The sequence below is a fragment of the Acanthochromis polyacanthus genome, chromosome 5, assembly GCF_021347895.1.
Source record: "Acanthochromis polyacanthus isolate Apoly-LR-REF ecotype Palm Island chromosome 5, KAUST_Apoly_ChrSc, whole genome shotgun sequence".
NCBI classification, from domain to species: domain Eukaryota; kingdom Metazoa; phylum Chordata; class Actinopteri; family Pomacentridae; genus Acanthochromis; species Acanthochromis polyacanthus.
Window position 1 is genome coordinate 6,752,748 of NC_067117.1, and position 15,165 is coordinate 6,767,912.

The 15,165-nt window shown below is 40.2% G+C and overlaps 1 protein-coding gene across 3 annotated transcripts in view; it reads right to left on the reverse strand.

Moving 5' to 3' along the window:
• LOC110955062 (cadherin-22) overlaps positions 1 to 15,165 on the reverse strand; it is a 167,337-nt gene that overhangs the window by 54,895 nt on the left and 97,277 nt on the right. For all 3 annotated transcript variants that reach the window (XM_051948352.1, XM_051948353.1, XM_022199935.2), the window contains one exon: positions 8,067 to 8,361. In XM_051948352.1, coding sequence (XP_051804312.1) covers positions 8,067 to 8,361 — 295 coding nt within the window. The remainder of the gene's footprint in view (positions 1 to 8,066; positions 8,362 to 15,165) is intronic.

A 15,165-nucleotide genomic window follows, 5' to 3' on the forward strand; every position in this document is an offset into this window, starting at 1 on the left:
AGGGAATGGAACAAAAGTCAGCAGATCGAGAAGAAAGACACCTATTGCTTCTTTTGTCCACAAAGGTACCCGTTTTTTTTTATTTTTATTTCTTGCATCATAAGTCTATTCATACAAAAGACACTTGCTCCTCTGTTTCAAGCTACAATCTCTTGTGTGTAACAGGTTGTCTTTCTCGCTGCCTGCTGCGATTCTCTGTCAGCCACCACAAATATCCTTCAAATACCATTTGCCGCATGCATTTTGTGTGTAAGTCGAGCATCAATGTAATATTTCTATACGCAGTGATAAGCGGGGCGGTGACCTTCAGACAGACACTTAAAAAGTACAACCCAGACGGCTTCTCTTCTATGATGCTTTCTGGGCTTTCACTCTTGTCATTCCTCACTTCAAGCAGTTTATGAAGCGCCTGTCTACTAGATGTCTTTTTCAGTAACAAATCTGACCATACAGAGGCCACACAGAATACTGTATATGCCAGGAAGTTAGAACTAGTCATGATATGATTAAACTCAGTTACAACAGTTACAATAAAATGATGATAAATATGCAGAGTGTCGTGGATTTTACAGAGATAATATGTCTTAAAGTATGAAGAAATGGAAGGAACGATTCACACAATGAAATGCAAGTGCAAGGAATTGTCTTAAAGCACATATCTGTTGTTTAATGTCTTCATGGTTAGTCAGTTTTCTGGCTTTACAGATTGTGTTTTTGTTAGAGAATAGGATAAATGTCAGTTAAGATAGCTGTCATGCTGCCTTAAACTCCTGCGGTTCTTTGTATTTAGTGATTCTACACTACATCAGCTCGTGTCATTAGAAGATAAAAGCTGAGGATAGCGCTCAGCTTAATGTGTGTCATCAGACCGCCATTTGCCTGCCTGTTGTTCCTTGGACACTGTCAGTCAGCGTTACCTGAGGTTAGAGGCCGCGGCACAGACGTCATGTCGTGCCACATCTCTGCCACTCAGAGGTCCTGAGGTCTTCTCTAATGGAACCACATCAATCACAGGATTAGCTCCGTGGAAACTTTTCACCCTGTTGTGATTTCACCACTAAGAGCTGCCCCTCCTAGCCACATTTCCACCTGACCTTTGAGTGGAAGGGAAAGATTGCTGGCTCTGTGACTAAACGGTTTCATACTCAACAGAGTGTGCCAGTTTGTCAGTCTGCTCAACAGGAGAACAGAAAAAAATAACAGAGTGACAGATGTCTTAGTATGCAAGTTGTAACACAGTGTAATACTGATTTCAAATTGGAAAAAGTCCGTTTTTATTACTTTAATATTTGCTGGATGTGTGACGCATAAAAGCATTGGCTTGGTGTGCCGCTGCCAGTAATGCCTCTGTAGTATATGTGCTAAATCTAAAAAATCCATCTATCCACTGGACAGCTGTAGCAGGTACATAACTATGTAACTGTGCAGCATTGTCAAAGATTGGCAGCATACCAGTTTAACATTAAAATGCCTGGATTAGCATTGTGATGCAGAGCTCAGAGCTCCATAAATATTTAAGCAATTACTAAAGTGATGGAGTCAATTTAAAAAATTAATAATGAGGTTTTCTAAAACATAAAGAGCAAAAAACATAAGCAACCTGGCATTTACACAAGAGCACCATATCAAAGCTTTATATTGAAAGCAAAATTCATATTCGAAAATCTTATTATTGCATCTAGTAGTGCTATAGAAATATTCTCCTATCGCTGTTTTGCCCACTGATAATGGCACCTAGAGAGGAATGTCCATTACATTTCAATATATACCAACATATCCACACTGAACTTCAAGTTGTAGCTACACAGTAGGTTGAAGATAACAAGATACCAATAATAGCTATTATCATCATTATGCAAATATTGTATTACAGTCTTAAGCATCGTTTTAAAGCTCATCCACCTCAATCACTTGTCACGCATTTTCAAGTCTTGCTGGTTAGAGCTAAATAATTAGAGCACATCGGTGGAGGTAATGCAACAGAGAACATTCAGAGTTAACTATGAGCAAACAAAATAAACTTCAACTAAGTCATATGAATAAGAAAACTAAATTCCCAACAGATGTGGAAATAATCCGATTTGAAACTCTTAAACAGTGACACATTTGAAAACACATAACCAAATAACTTTTTTTTTAAAAAATGGACTATTATGATAAAAATAAAAAGAAATAAAAAACAACTGGGATTTCCAAAAAGCCTCCTAGAAAATAAGTCATGAGTTTCAAAAGTTCTAAACCAACTTTTATTCAACTAAACTGCAGATGTATTGTATCAAGCAGACATATCCAAAATAAGAAAGTTGCAACATGAATTCTCAACTGCACAGCAATGTCAGGATGCGATTTCTTCTCCTTGAGATTGAAAAACATTTCTTGAGTATTGTAACTTTTTTTTTTAAACCAGACTAACTTTTAAAATTCAGCAGAAGTTGACATAGATTCCCTGAAAAATGTGAATGCAGCCACAATCATGCTAGAATGGCAAACATCCTGCCTTCCATCTGCTTATCAATACTCAGTTTTACTAACAATTATAACAAGACATAAAACATACTTGTATGAACTAGCATTCAAAGCAGAATCAGCCCTTTTACAAATAAAGCACTGCTCTTTTGACAAAACCATCAGGTCATAACTTCACCAATCAAATGGCCCGTTCTTCATACATACTGCACATGCTCTGCCAATAAATGACAGATTTACCACCTTGTTCACACCAAAGTGTAATATGATGCAAAAACTCACATTAACGCTTCCTTTCACACACACCAACACATGCAAAATGAAACATATTGAGTATTCCTGTCACCACATGTGATGAAATTCATACCCTCTACACGCTGACTCTACTTGTAAAGGTGTTTGGGAAATACACGTATGTACCACAAAATGACACTGATTACTGACTGTATTTAGTGCTCACTACTATATACCATTATTTGAGGAGAAATGAGTGCGTTAAGTGCCAATTTCAGACAAAGCCCATGCAGAAAATCGCTGACCCAGCTATTAAACTGCTCCAGTATGGGCAGTTCAACACCGCGTCATTTGAACATAGCGGTCTTTGTGTGTATTAAACAAATGAGATAGCCATATGTTATTCAGTAAAGTCTCGAGGTGCAGGTTGGCAGTTTTTTTTTAATATTTAATCACTGCACAGAGCCAAGCTTGATGTTTCCCACTGTTTCCAATCATCATGGTGAGCTGAGCTACTCAGCTGCCAGCTCTAGCTTAACATTTAATGCGCAAACATGACAGTGATATTTGGCTCATCGGACTAATACTACATATTGAATCACTGTAACTGTCTGTAAATTCTTTTGTAAGTTAGCGTTTCATGTTGATAAAACAAAACACAACAAAGCAAAAACACAAAACCTTTCAATATTTGACATTATCATATCTCCTTCTTCTTTTTGTACCTTAACCCATTAGGCAACGTTAAGTACACTCAGTGGATGTTGTTGGGACCTTCAGGCTGACACAGGGCTTTTTGCCAAAGATGAATTAGATGTAATTTATAATGGAAGGATGGGTATTTTAAATGGACGGACGTGTACCTTTAACATTACCTTGCAAATGGACACGAGGCAACATTAGCTTTTAACATTGAAGGTGATTTACATTAATGATGGTTCCATTTTTTGTTCCGAAAATGCAGAGGAGGGTGAGCCATACAGAGAAAGATGACCTGTTGGGTTGTAAGTGAGCATGCATTAATCAAATAGGCCTGTAATGGACAGTTTTTGATTTCAGAATACCGTGCACCTTTATCTCCTTTAGGCCTTAATAGCAAACGAAATCATGGAATAAATGAAAACTACTAATACAAGGCAACCATAACTGCCTTATGCTCATATCAGAGAAAGCAGTTTTGCTTTGATTTCCCACATATAAACTATGCACACATATACGTGAGTGCAGCTAGTGAAGCAGCATACAGTTGAGGAGCATGCAGCCATATTAAAAGTTGTTGTTTGAACACTTCAAAAATTCCAGCAAGCTTAAAGAAAAACATATATTTGCTTTTTTAAGTACACAATACTGGGTAATACGGGACTGCATTACACTAAAAGTGAAGAAATGCATGAAACTGTGCAAGATTCCCTCTGAATGGGGTTCAGTGTTTAGAGAAGGGCATGAGCAACTCAGCCCCCTGCAATTACAATCACAGGCTAATAGTGGTGAGCAATTACCGCCGTTTGAGCTAACTTATAAAAGAAACTGTTCAATGCTTTTGATCCTTGTGCGTCTGTCACACAGAGATGCAGCAGAAAAGGCAATGAATTCCCTGTTGTTAGTGCTTAGCAGCGCCAAAGGGACGAAGGTAAACAAAAGGCAGATGGAGGATTCACCGCTCCAAAACACCACCATGTGAGTAAAATCTCTTTACAAAGACAAATGTGTTTCTCCGACTGAACAACAGCCATACCCATCCATTCTCTCAACCTGCTGATGGTGTGTGGTATGGGAACAATGGGGCAGGTGGCCAGACGAAAGTGCAAAGGCCACTGGGAGACCATGCAAACAAAGCCCCCAGTTGACTTTGCTCAAGTTTGACCCAAGGACCTTTCCAAACACTGGCTCACTGTTCTCTTCTTTAGTGTGCTTGTCACTTTGAAATGTGGTAAAAATAAAAAAAAAAGTACACTACTAGATAAAAACAATCAAAGTTACACAGTAAGCTCAAAACTGTTCAGAGGAATCAAAAAGACGAATTTACTCAACTGAACGTTGGTTCATTTTTCAAAATATTGTTTCATTTGCTCAAAAATGCTAGCTATAAATATACCTTCCTGTTGTTGATATTTATCACTGAATCTCTTTGCCTACAAGCCACAGGTTTTTCCGGCCAAACTATATGCTACAACTTTGAAATCATGCAGCTATAAAGAAGAAAATGTAATCAATAAAAGTAAGAACTGAGCTACATCTTCTGGTCAGCTCCATGTTTCTTTTTGGTTCTGTTTGGATGTCCTCTAGCTAGACACTGTATTAAATCCATCCTTCACAGTCTTTATCATCACAAGTCAGAGGACACAACAACCTCCTACAGAGTGACTCCATACTCCCTCTTCTGCCCCGACATAAAGACATGCATGGTTCTCAAAGCAACATTCAATCACCCATGCACTACAAATTTGATTTAGGACTGCAATTTCATTAGCCACACATTTTTCACAGGACAACACAGAGCTCGGGCCCTCGCACTTCATCATCAACTTTGCCACTTCTATTATTTGCCCTATCTTCTCCTTAACCGACCCCGAAAAACAAACACACTACATGGAGGAATGCTCTTTTTGGGTGAAAAAATGCTGAGCGGGCCGACAGGGAGACAGACGGGGAGACCGGACGCCTCTGCAAAAAGGGAGATGCAGGAATGGAGGCTGTAAGGCTATGACAAAGATGGGCACTGGGAGACACGACAGGAGTGATAAGTAAAGATGAATATGCCCGAGGCAGCTGACTACTGATTGCTTTCTTACTATTATGGCCTCACGTGCTCTGAGGTGAGTTGCCTGTACGGTTGGCCATAAAACAGCACAGTGAGCATATTACTGGTGTGGCTAATGCTTGCAACCTGCTTTCATCACGGCATAAAACGCAACCCTGCCTCACATTACAGGGGTTGGATCCAAATGACAAAAAAAAAGTGCTGATTCTAACCAGGTTTTGAGCATATACTGGCGGCACGTACGAAAACGACAAAATCATGTATACAGCAGATGTAAGCAGGTTTTTAAAATCTCCATAAGTCATCAAGTTAGAAGTTATCTGGCAATGCACACAAAAAAAACACAAAGAAGCTCACAGCTGGAGTAAATTAAAACAAATTATATATGGCGTTGAGGCAGCTCAAGGGAAACATTGACAAATGTACACAGTCATTATAACATCTTTGAAAAAAAACATTTTTAAGATAAGGCTGCTATTTGCATATTTTTGTTCTTATTAATTCAAATGTGAAGATTAAACCCAGCATTCTTTCTATCTTTTCATAATTTCTAACCTACTCTGTCTACAGCATTGAGCTCAGTCATCATTTATTCCTAATGGGGAATTTTCAAATGAGATCAGGAAATTATAGCTTAATGTTTAGAAAAGTACTTTCTTGGAACAGCCACAACCATTACCCAAACATACATTTGTTGGGGGTCATTTTTAGTTCCAGTGTAATACACATTTGGTGCTTTAGTGAGTATTCATAGTAGCAGGATGAGGAGTTAATCCAAAATAAACAACACTGCTATGTTCACTGTAATTAGGGAAGACGTCAGCCATTGTTGGGAAATGGTTCACTGCTACAGTAGAGATCTACAGCAAAGACAAAAATGCTACCTCAAGCTTGGGTTGGAGAGGAAATAATTGTTAGGGCTAATTAGTTTACATCAAAAAAAAAAAAAAAATCATGCAACATGCCCTCCTATATCCTTATACTCTGATTGCAAATTAAATTAAGACAAATGATATTTTCTACCTATTGGAGCTATCTTCAAAAGGATTTTGCAGCGTGGTGAATGACATGTGACATCATTCTGCTCCGTCTGGCACCTTGTGTTTTTTTTTTCTTTTCCTTTTCACTCCTTTCAGTTACTGTCATTGTGCTTGTGACCTTATCACTGACATGCCAGAAAAATAGTGCTGGTGTTAGCTGATGTTCAACAGGAGAACAGCGGAAAGAAAAGAAACAGGGACGGAGAACGCTTGACTAAGCAGTAGATGTTACCTCATTAGGGGCAGCGCTCCACAACGATGTTTAAAACATGAACTCCACACTCATTTAGTGTGTAATTTGACTGAGGCGCGACAGGGTCGAACAAGGGGTAGCGGGCGAAGTGAAAGGGTCACGATCATTAAGATTACATTAACTAACATTAACTAAGCATGGCTTCGATGACTCCCGCTCTCTCTCTTTCTTGAGGAGATAATACCTCTCTTGCCTCCCAAGGTTTTGCATCGTTTTCTAAAAACCCTTTATCTCTCTCCTCCTGTCGCCACCTTTCACTTGCTCTCTCCCTCTCCCTCACTCGTGCACAAACCCCATTCAGCTTTAGAGAGCACTGTAGGCAGAAAATGCCCATGGTTTGGATCATGCTGAGAAAGCAAGAATTAATTCCAATCAGGCTTGAACAGGGAAGAGCCATTCCATTTTGTACCACTCCTGGAGTCACTCAAACAAGGAGCAAACCCCCCCCCCCCACCTCCTACCTCTGCTGCATATGCATGAACACACACTCATCCGCCGGCATCGCACACAACGTCCTGAGCCACACACGGCATTGTGATATCGCTTGGCAGCCAAACAGGATTTTGTTTATTAAACATCAGCTGTGTCTTTGACATTAATACCATGCTAATGAAGCCCCAGACACCCTCATTCACCTGCCGTTTCCATTTCGCTGCGAATTTTAAGCAGCCATGGGGTGCCGCTAATACTGTTGCTCACAATAAAAAACATGTTTGTCAAGATTAAAAGCATTGTGGTGTCATTGTCAAAAGCCTCGCTGGAAATGCGGTGTACCCTCGCTATTATCTACTCCTCTGAAGCACCTCTCCTATTCTCCTCTTTCCTCTCATTCCTCCTTCATCAATTGCTCCAGAGCTGTGTGTGTCAAAACACAACCACAAGGCTCATCTGGGAATAATGCAATTTGTTTGCCTCTGCTGTCTTTAAATGCCTGCACCGTCTTCTTAATTTTCCATCTCAGTCTTACAAACAGGTTATAGCTTCACATCACTATACTATCCACAGTGAATTCATGACTCCAAATCTATTTTCATCAAAAACCTTGATGAAATAGGTCTATGTTTTCATGTGTCCATCTCTGCTGTGGGGGGAATATTTTGGCATTTTCCTCTTCTTGGCGGCACTTTCTAGCTTCCCTTGAGCCCTGGACAAAGCATTATGTTATAGACCTTACTTATACATCATGGAAATAGCTGTAATATAACTGGTAATTCCGTACAGTATAGGTGCCTTTGGGGCATCGTGAGTTCAAAGCCTCCAACAGCGACCCTGATGGCCCCCCTCTGAGTTTAAAACTTGTTTCCGCTCTTACCTACTGGTGACAGCTCTGCCACGCTGCCGATGTAGGGACCTTCCAAGAACTTGGGCTCGCTGTCATTGATGTCCTGGACCTTGATGACAAACTCTGACTCCGGTTCGAGGGGGTCATTGGAGAGCCGGTCCCGGGCCTGAGCCCTAAGAGTGTAAAAAGCCTTCTCTTCTCGGTCCAGTCTCTCCGTGGCATGTATGTCTCCCGTAAGCTCATCGATGATGAAGATGGAACCCGCTCCCTCTCCAGAGATAGTGTATTTGATGTTGCCTTCACCTTCGTCAGAGTCTGTATGGATCTATAAATGGATGCAGAATAAATGGAAGGACAGAGAATTCATAAAATGAGACATTTCGAAGTAACTCCATGGCAACCCAGTCTCCCTACGACCTCTGTTCATCATAACGTAAACATAATTTAAATTTTTGTGGCTAGGTTTAAGTGCCTACAGGTGAAGGTTGGAGAAATTTCCATTTCCAGTGAAGCCATCAGTTACTTAAAGCACCATAAAGAGTACATTTTCTTTTATAAAATGCAAACAAAACCATGATGTCCTCCTAACCATACACTGAGTTTAAGGTAAAAATTATAATTTGCTTCATTGAATATAATCAGCTGTGCTACTTAAGTGTTTTCCTTGTATCAGACTTTGCTTTTAAAGTGTCACAACATTTAACAATAGCATGAAGGCTGGCTAATACAGAACTTTTGTCCACTTTTTATGAACACTGACTGTGAACCCAGATGAAAACTGCCCTCAGCTTCGACTACGAAGGGGTCAAAGTCATCGACTAGGAGCCAAAGTAAAGAGAGATCCAGGCAAATCAAGTTCAATGCCAAAACTGCCCTTGCACCAAAGACAGGGATTAAAGCCCTTGTTTGGCCACTTATTGTTATCACATGGCTGCATGTCACACACAGGCCACGTGATGAAACCTTGGACTACAAAAGATTTCTGAAAGTTTAGAAAAAGAAAATCTGAAATGAACTTCTGAGTTGAGAATATTATGAACATCTCACATTTTGCAGGTGATTTTCTATTTGGTTTCAACCCCTGTGAATACTGATGGTTTGTGTAATTGATGATTCTCAAAAAAATGTCAATCGTCCATCAAGCGTGACCAAAAGAAATTAGTGTATTTCTTCCATCCAATCCCTTATCTTATTCCCAATAGCAAATGCAGTTTAAGGCCTTCTCCAACAGCTCCCTACAGATCAGCCATCATCGTTGTGGTGAAGAAAAAAAAAGACACCACAGTTCTAGTGATGATTTACACCTTTTCTGCACATTGTGCCCTTCACAGGATGTGACGCCCAAATTAGGAGATCAAAGTCATTTCAAAGATTGTTAAAGGTAGAGACATAGAGGTGCTGGGGCTGAAAAGTGAACTTAAAAGAGCCCTTATAAATCAGAGCTATAGTTCCCCCTAATGTGATTAGAAGACATTCCAGAGGTAGGAGCAGCATCGGTCCCTCATCCCAACCTCCCCTTTGGCTCTTTAGTGAGCACTAGACCTGCTCTCTCCCTCTCTCTACTGCTCACCTACTATCTGAAATTATAATTCAGAGCTGTCTATGTAGTGTAACTGTGGTTCAATCTACTGAACAGACCAGGGGAGAGGGGAAATCGCCCTGGCCTCCCTGGTTAATATTTTATAAAGACTTAATTAAATACAGGCTTCTATCACCCTTGCGGGGATTTTCATTAAGTATTTGTCGTAAAACGGCGGAATAATGCAAGGCTGTGCCTTGATATTGCTTCCCTCATCCATTTTCTCCTCCTTTTTTATCAGTCTGTTTTTGCCTTTTCTCACCATACTGAATCATCCTGAAGACAAATACATGAACACTCTAAGAAAATATACTGCCAGATACTATGGCGGTATCAATATTTCAGTTATAATAATAATAAAAAAAAGGTTTCATTGGTCCAGACTGTGAGAGTTATCCAATAAAAGCGAGTGTGCTCTTTCACCACTGGATGTGTTTCCCCCAGACACCCTCTCTTACTCTGTATTTCTAAATTAGATTCTGCAGACAAATGTGTGTGTGTGTGTGTCAAATGTTGTCATCATGTGTTAATTCAATTGCACAAATGCTGGCACCATGCATGCAAGCTCCTACCTACTGTACACGTGCACAGCAAGCCAGACACACCTACCTGCTGTGAATGCTTGCACACACACATCCACATCTACACACACAATCACACACACACACACACACACACACGCATTGCGAGTTCATCATTCTGCTGGGATGATGCTATTTCCCCCCCCTTAGGCTAGCTATACCCATCCTTCTGTCAGTCTATCCTCACTGGAGTGATTCAAGTTGGCAGCTTGAAAAACACACACACACACTATGCTCAGCTAAGTTGTTCTGTGCAAACTAAAGGTCAGAGCCAGGACGTCACTCGCTTAGCAAAAAATAACCAGGAGTGTAAATGTGCCAGGAAGAAAAAAAAACTATAAAAGAAGATAGAGAAAACACCAGTTCTCCAATAGTGCTGATAAAAACCAAAAACAACTGCTTAAATAGCGAAATATTTCATTTAGCTTTCTGAGAACTTTACATATTAGATTATGCAGTTGTGGAATACAGAAATATAGATGAGGTAAAATGTAGTTTTACCCGTAGTGGGCTTGGTGTGCAAGATTTTCATTGGCCATGTTAGTATAATTAAAAAGGGTAATGAACACTAAAAGTATACACATAAGACCCACATAAACACCATAAAATGAAATCAATACTTTCTCTTTTCATAGAAATGTAATAATAGAATTTATACTTTCCTCAGCTGTGGTCAGCTTCAGCCACTAAAACAAGACTCTACTGCTCACCCATTTTCACAGCAGAGAAAAAAATGATGCAAATGGTCACAGGAATCCACAAAACCACTCGAGTATCATAGTTTACTTTGGTCAGTTATGGCACAACTAACACAGCTATGAGTGTTTGAGTCATACAGGCAGATGGTTAGACAGAAGAGAAGTGGATTATCCCGTAGGAAACGTTGGATCTGCAGTCTGAGAATCTTCTATGGACACTGGGATACTTTCTCCCACAGTGAAAATGGGTCAACATGGGAGTCCATTGTTAAAGATTAAAGCCGAGCTGACCACAGCTGCTGCTAGAAGTCTATGAGAAAACGATTTTGCTTCATATGACCACCTTTCATATCAGCGAGGAGGATGATTTTAGAACGTGTTTCTGAGAGGATGGAAGATTACTGCTCCATTAATGTGGATATCATGTGCAACACATAAAGGCAGGAGCACAAGTCCTACAAAAACATGGGGGAGTATTTAATTAATCTCAGCCAGTATGGAACAGATCCTAAGAAACACCGTGTGTCGTATCTGTCGGGTGCAGCACAGATATAAATGGGATATTATTTCTCAAATTGGCTGAACAACTGGAGTTTGGCATGAACCAACACATTTTGAGTAAGCTTCGGGTCTGCTAACTTCATCTGTCATTATGCCAGCTCAGGGGTTTTTCAAACATCCCCCAGGGGGATGCGGGGCAGTTGCAGGAGAGTTCAGGAGGGAGTGATGTGAGGAAAAAAACACGGTGCATACTGATGTTCTAAAAACAATGCGTCTGGCACAGTTCATAGCTGAGGGATGTAATTAAGGTATGGACTAAAACCCCTTGTGCCCAATTTGTGAAAAAAAAAAAAAAATCATCCTCTTCTGAGTTTCCACTCAGTCAAATCCTAACACACAGACTTGATGCACATATTTTTAGATTCACTATGACTTACTCTTTCAGATAATTTCATAATCTCCCCTGAAATCACAGAAAAAAGAAGATACTATCCCCAGAATTTTCCTGGGCATTATTATATCTTAGTTTGACTACTCTTCAGTATCATAGAAACAGGTACTCCTTGCTAATGTGGGATACTTTTGTAGTGCTAATTTACCAGAATTTAAGCAAATATACGCCAAAAAAAAATGATAACATAATTCACTGTATCCACAACAACATTCTTTCAAATTTGCAGTTTACATCTCCAAAAATCTTATTGGGACAGTATTAAAGATTCCAAAACTTAGAGTATGATTAAGGATCAAATAAGTAAATTTACATCCAAAAATGATGAAAATTAACAATTTATCATATAAAATTATCGTGCAAAACGTCCTACAGGATAGGAGTTTTATTTTAATGCTTTGTAAAACAGTGCATATGCAGTATTCTTACTGAATTACAACCCCTGAAACAACTCAGGATAATTACAGGAACCAATAACGTTCAATTTATAAATGACATGGGAATACCGCACAATAGTAGCATATTTTTAAAAACTGACACATTATCTGAGCGTATCCTTTGACTAAGTGAAAAGTGTGAATTTGTCACTGTAGCTAAACAGTTTCTATGATTCAGTGCCTGCATGGCTTTTAGCGAAACTTGCAAGTAATAATCAGCCGTGCCTTAGGGTTTACAGTGCAGGGCTGTGGGGTGACTCAGGGGAGAGTGAGGTTGTTGATGCCCTGTCAGAATCACCTTTGGGTCATAACAAAGCGTCTGTCACTAAAGGCTAACCTACTGAAGGGGATGACATATGACTCACATGCAGAGACGGAAAGTTTCCTTCCTTGACAGTCAGCTTTTTTCTGAGTTTGATATTAAGTATGTTACAGCACAAACTTAGGCTAGATAAATACATGCAGTTGCAAATTGAAACTGAAGTATTGAAAAGGCACTGCTTTTTGAAACCCAGAACAGAATGGAATAGAATAGCGAGACATTTGAGAAGCAGGATTTCACATTTGCAGTGGAGATAGCAGAATGTGGGCTGCCTGGATCTTTAGTTTATTGAGGGTTTCAAAGTGGGAGCAAATTGGCTGTCTTATATTTAAGTCTGTGTAATCAGGAGTAGGCCTGCCACATTTCACTGCAACTTGTCAAACTCTCTGATCTTAACAGCTTCAAAGTGTTAACAAGGTGACTGTATCAGAGACAGCCGAGGTAGAGACAGCTATGGGGAAGGAAGGGAAGAGACCATGGGAGACAGAGGCAGAGCCAGAGATGAGAGGAGAGTGTAAACGACAGCACAGCGCATAGAGAGAAAAAAGAGAAAGTCAGAGAAAGAAATTAAAATGTGGGTGGTGGGGGGGCTGTGCTGAATGGAGCAGAATGGGAAGCAGAGCTGCAAAAGCTTAGAAAGAAGACACAGGATGGGCTTCCTGAGATAGAAATGAGTGTCATGACACGGTAATAATTCATGATATTATTTAAAAATTATCTCAAAGCAGAGTAAACAAAAGGCTTTATTGTTCACCAAAGCAGAATGTGGCTCGGATCATTATGACATGGAAAATTACCTTAACAGGCATAGCAGATGGACTTTTCTGTTATTTCATTGACTGTGTCCATTCAGATACTTCTCTAATTCATGCTTACACACGACGTCACCATTGTTCTGCCCAAGACTACTTTTGTATCATAATATACATCTTTACAAACTCTATACAAACCAGAAAAATATGTAACACATGACAAATTTCAACAACATCCCCCAGTTTCCCCCTTTAATAGCTTCAGAATACAACAAAGTAGTTGAATTTACAACTCAGTGAGGATTACACTACATTTCCACCAAAGCAGAGCCACAGAATATGGCACATCATAAATCCATCCATCCTCTATACACCGCTTTGTCCTCATTAGGGTCGCGGGGGGAGCTGGAGTCTATCCCAGCTGACTCGGGCGAAGGCAGGGGACACCCTGGACAGGTCGCCAGTCTGTCGCAGGGCTACATATACAGACGAACAATCACACTCACATTCACACCTACGGGCAATTTAGAGTACTCAATTAACCTCAGCATATTTTTGGACTGTGGGAGGAAGCCGGAGTGCCTGGAGAAAACCCACGCATGCACAGGAAGACACATGCAAACTCCATGCAGAAAGATCCCAGGCCCACCCCGGGATTTGAACCAGGGATCTTCTTGCTGCAAGGCGAAAGTGCTAACCACTACGCCGCTGAGCAGCCCCATAAATCATCATCATAAATCAAATTGATATTTTTCAAAACGATGTAGAGATTTTGGAGAACAAAAACAGAGTCCAAGAAAGAAAAAAAATGCTTTGAGAGTTAAATTTGGACAATGAAGCACTTGGAGATGAACTGCATACGCTCATTGTCACTGTTCATGCTGAGAGAGAATAAGAGAATCTTTGCCAGATACAGGCATGGAGATCAGAGAGCTTTCAATATATATATATAAAAAAAACAACTCTGAAAGTGTGCACAACATGTTTGAACTATGCTCCTTTTGAAGCAGGAATATGAAAGCATGTGCACATGCTCTACACATAACCCAACTCACATACATACATGCTCACAATGGATTTATTTCTGACAGATTTGTCAAAATAGAGCAGAAAGAAACATGACAGAAGAGACGATGTATGTCTTTTTTTTTTGCCTCTTTTACTTCTTTTAACAGCAGCTATTTAAGATTATCTGTGCTCAACAGCAATTCTGCCTCCTACAAAAATGTCAGCGAAGAAAACACTTCCCGTGCGTCTCCCTTTTCCCTTCCTTTCATTGCGACAAATTTTTGAAAAGCAGCTGACATCATTAAAATCCACAAGCATTCATTATCTGAGTGTACTGATCAAATCTACCAGATTCATGTCATGTGAGTGACCGTTTCTTTGGTGAATTTGGTTCCAGTGGCAGTGGCACTGAGTGACACGGAGCAAACTTGGCAAGTTTGCTGAGTTGGGGTAAAGCAGTATGCAAAAACAGGCTTGTTGCAATTACCCTGCACACAGGCACACGGCTTGGCTTTAATCCTCCGCCGCTCAAATGAAAGTGTTGATACCCAAAATCCAGCAGAGTTCATCTGTGTGTGAGCGTGGGTTACGCACACAGACATTCACATCCTCACTCACAGGCACCATTAATGGCACTGATAGCACCGGCCACTGCCCTAGTACCACGAAGTGCAATAACTTTAGATAATTTTATTAATAAAATCATCTCTCTCCTCCCTCCCGCTGTGTCACTCCCTCAAGCTCTCTAAGCTCTTTTATATTAGTTCACTGCCTTCCCTGGCATCCCGTCCTGTAATGAA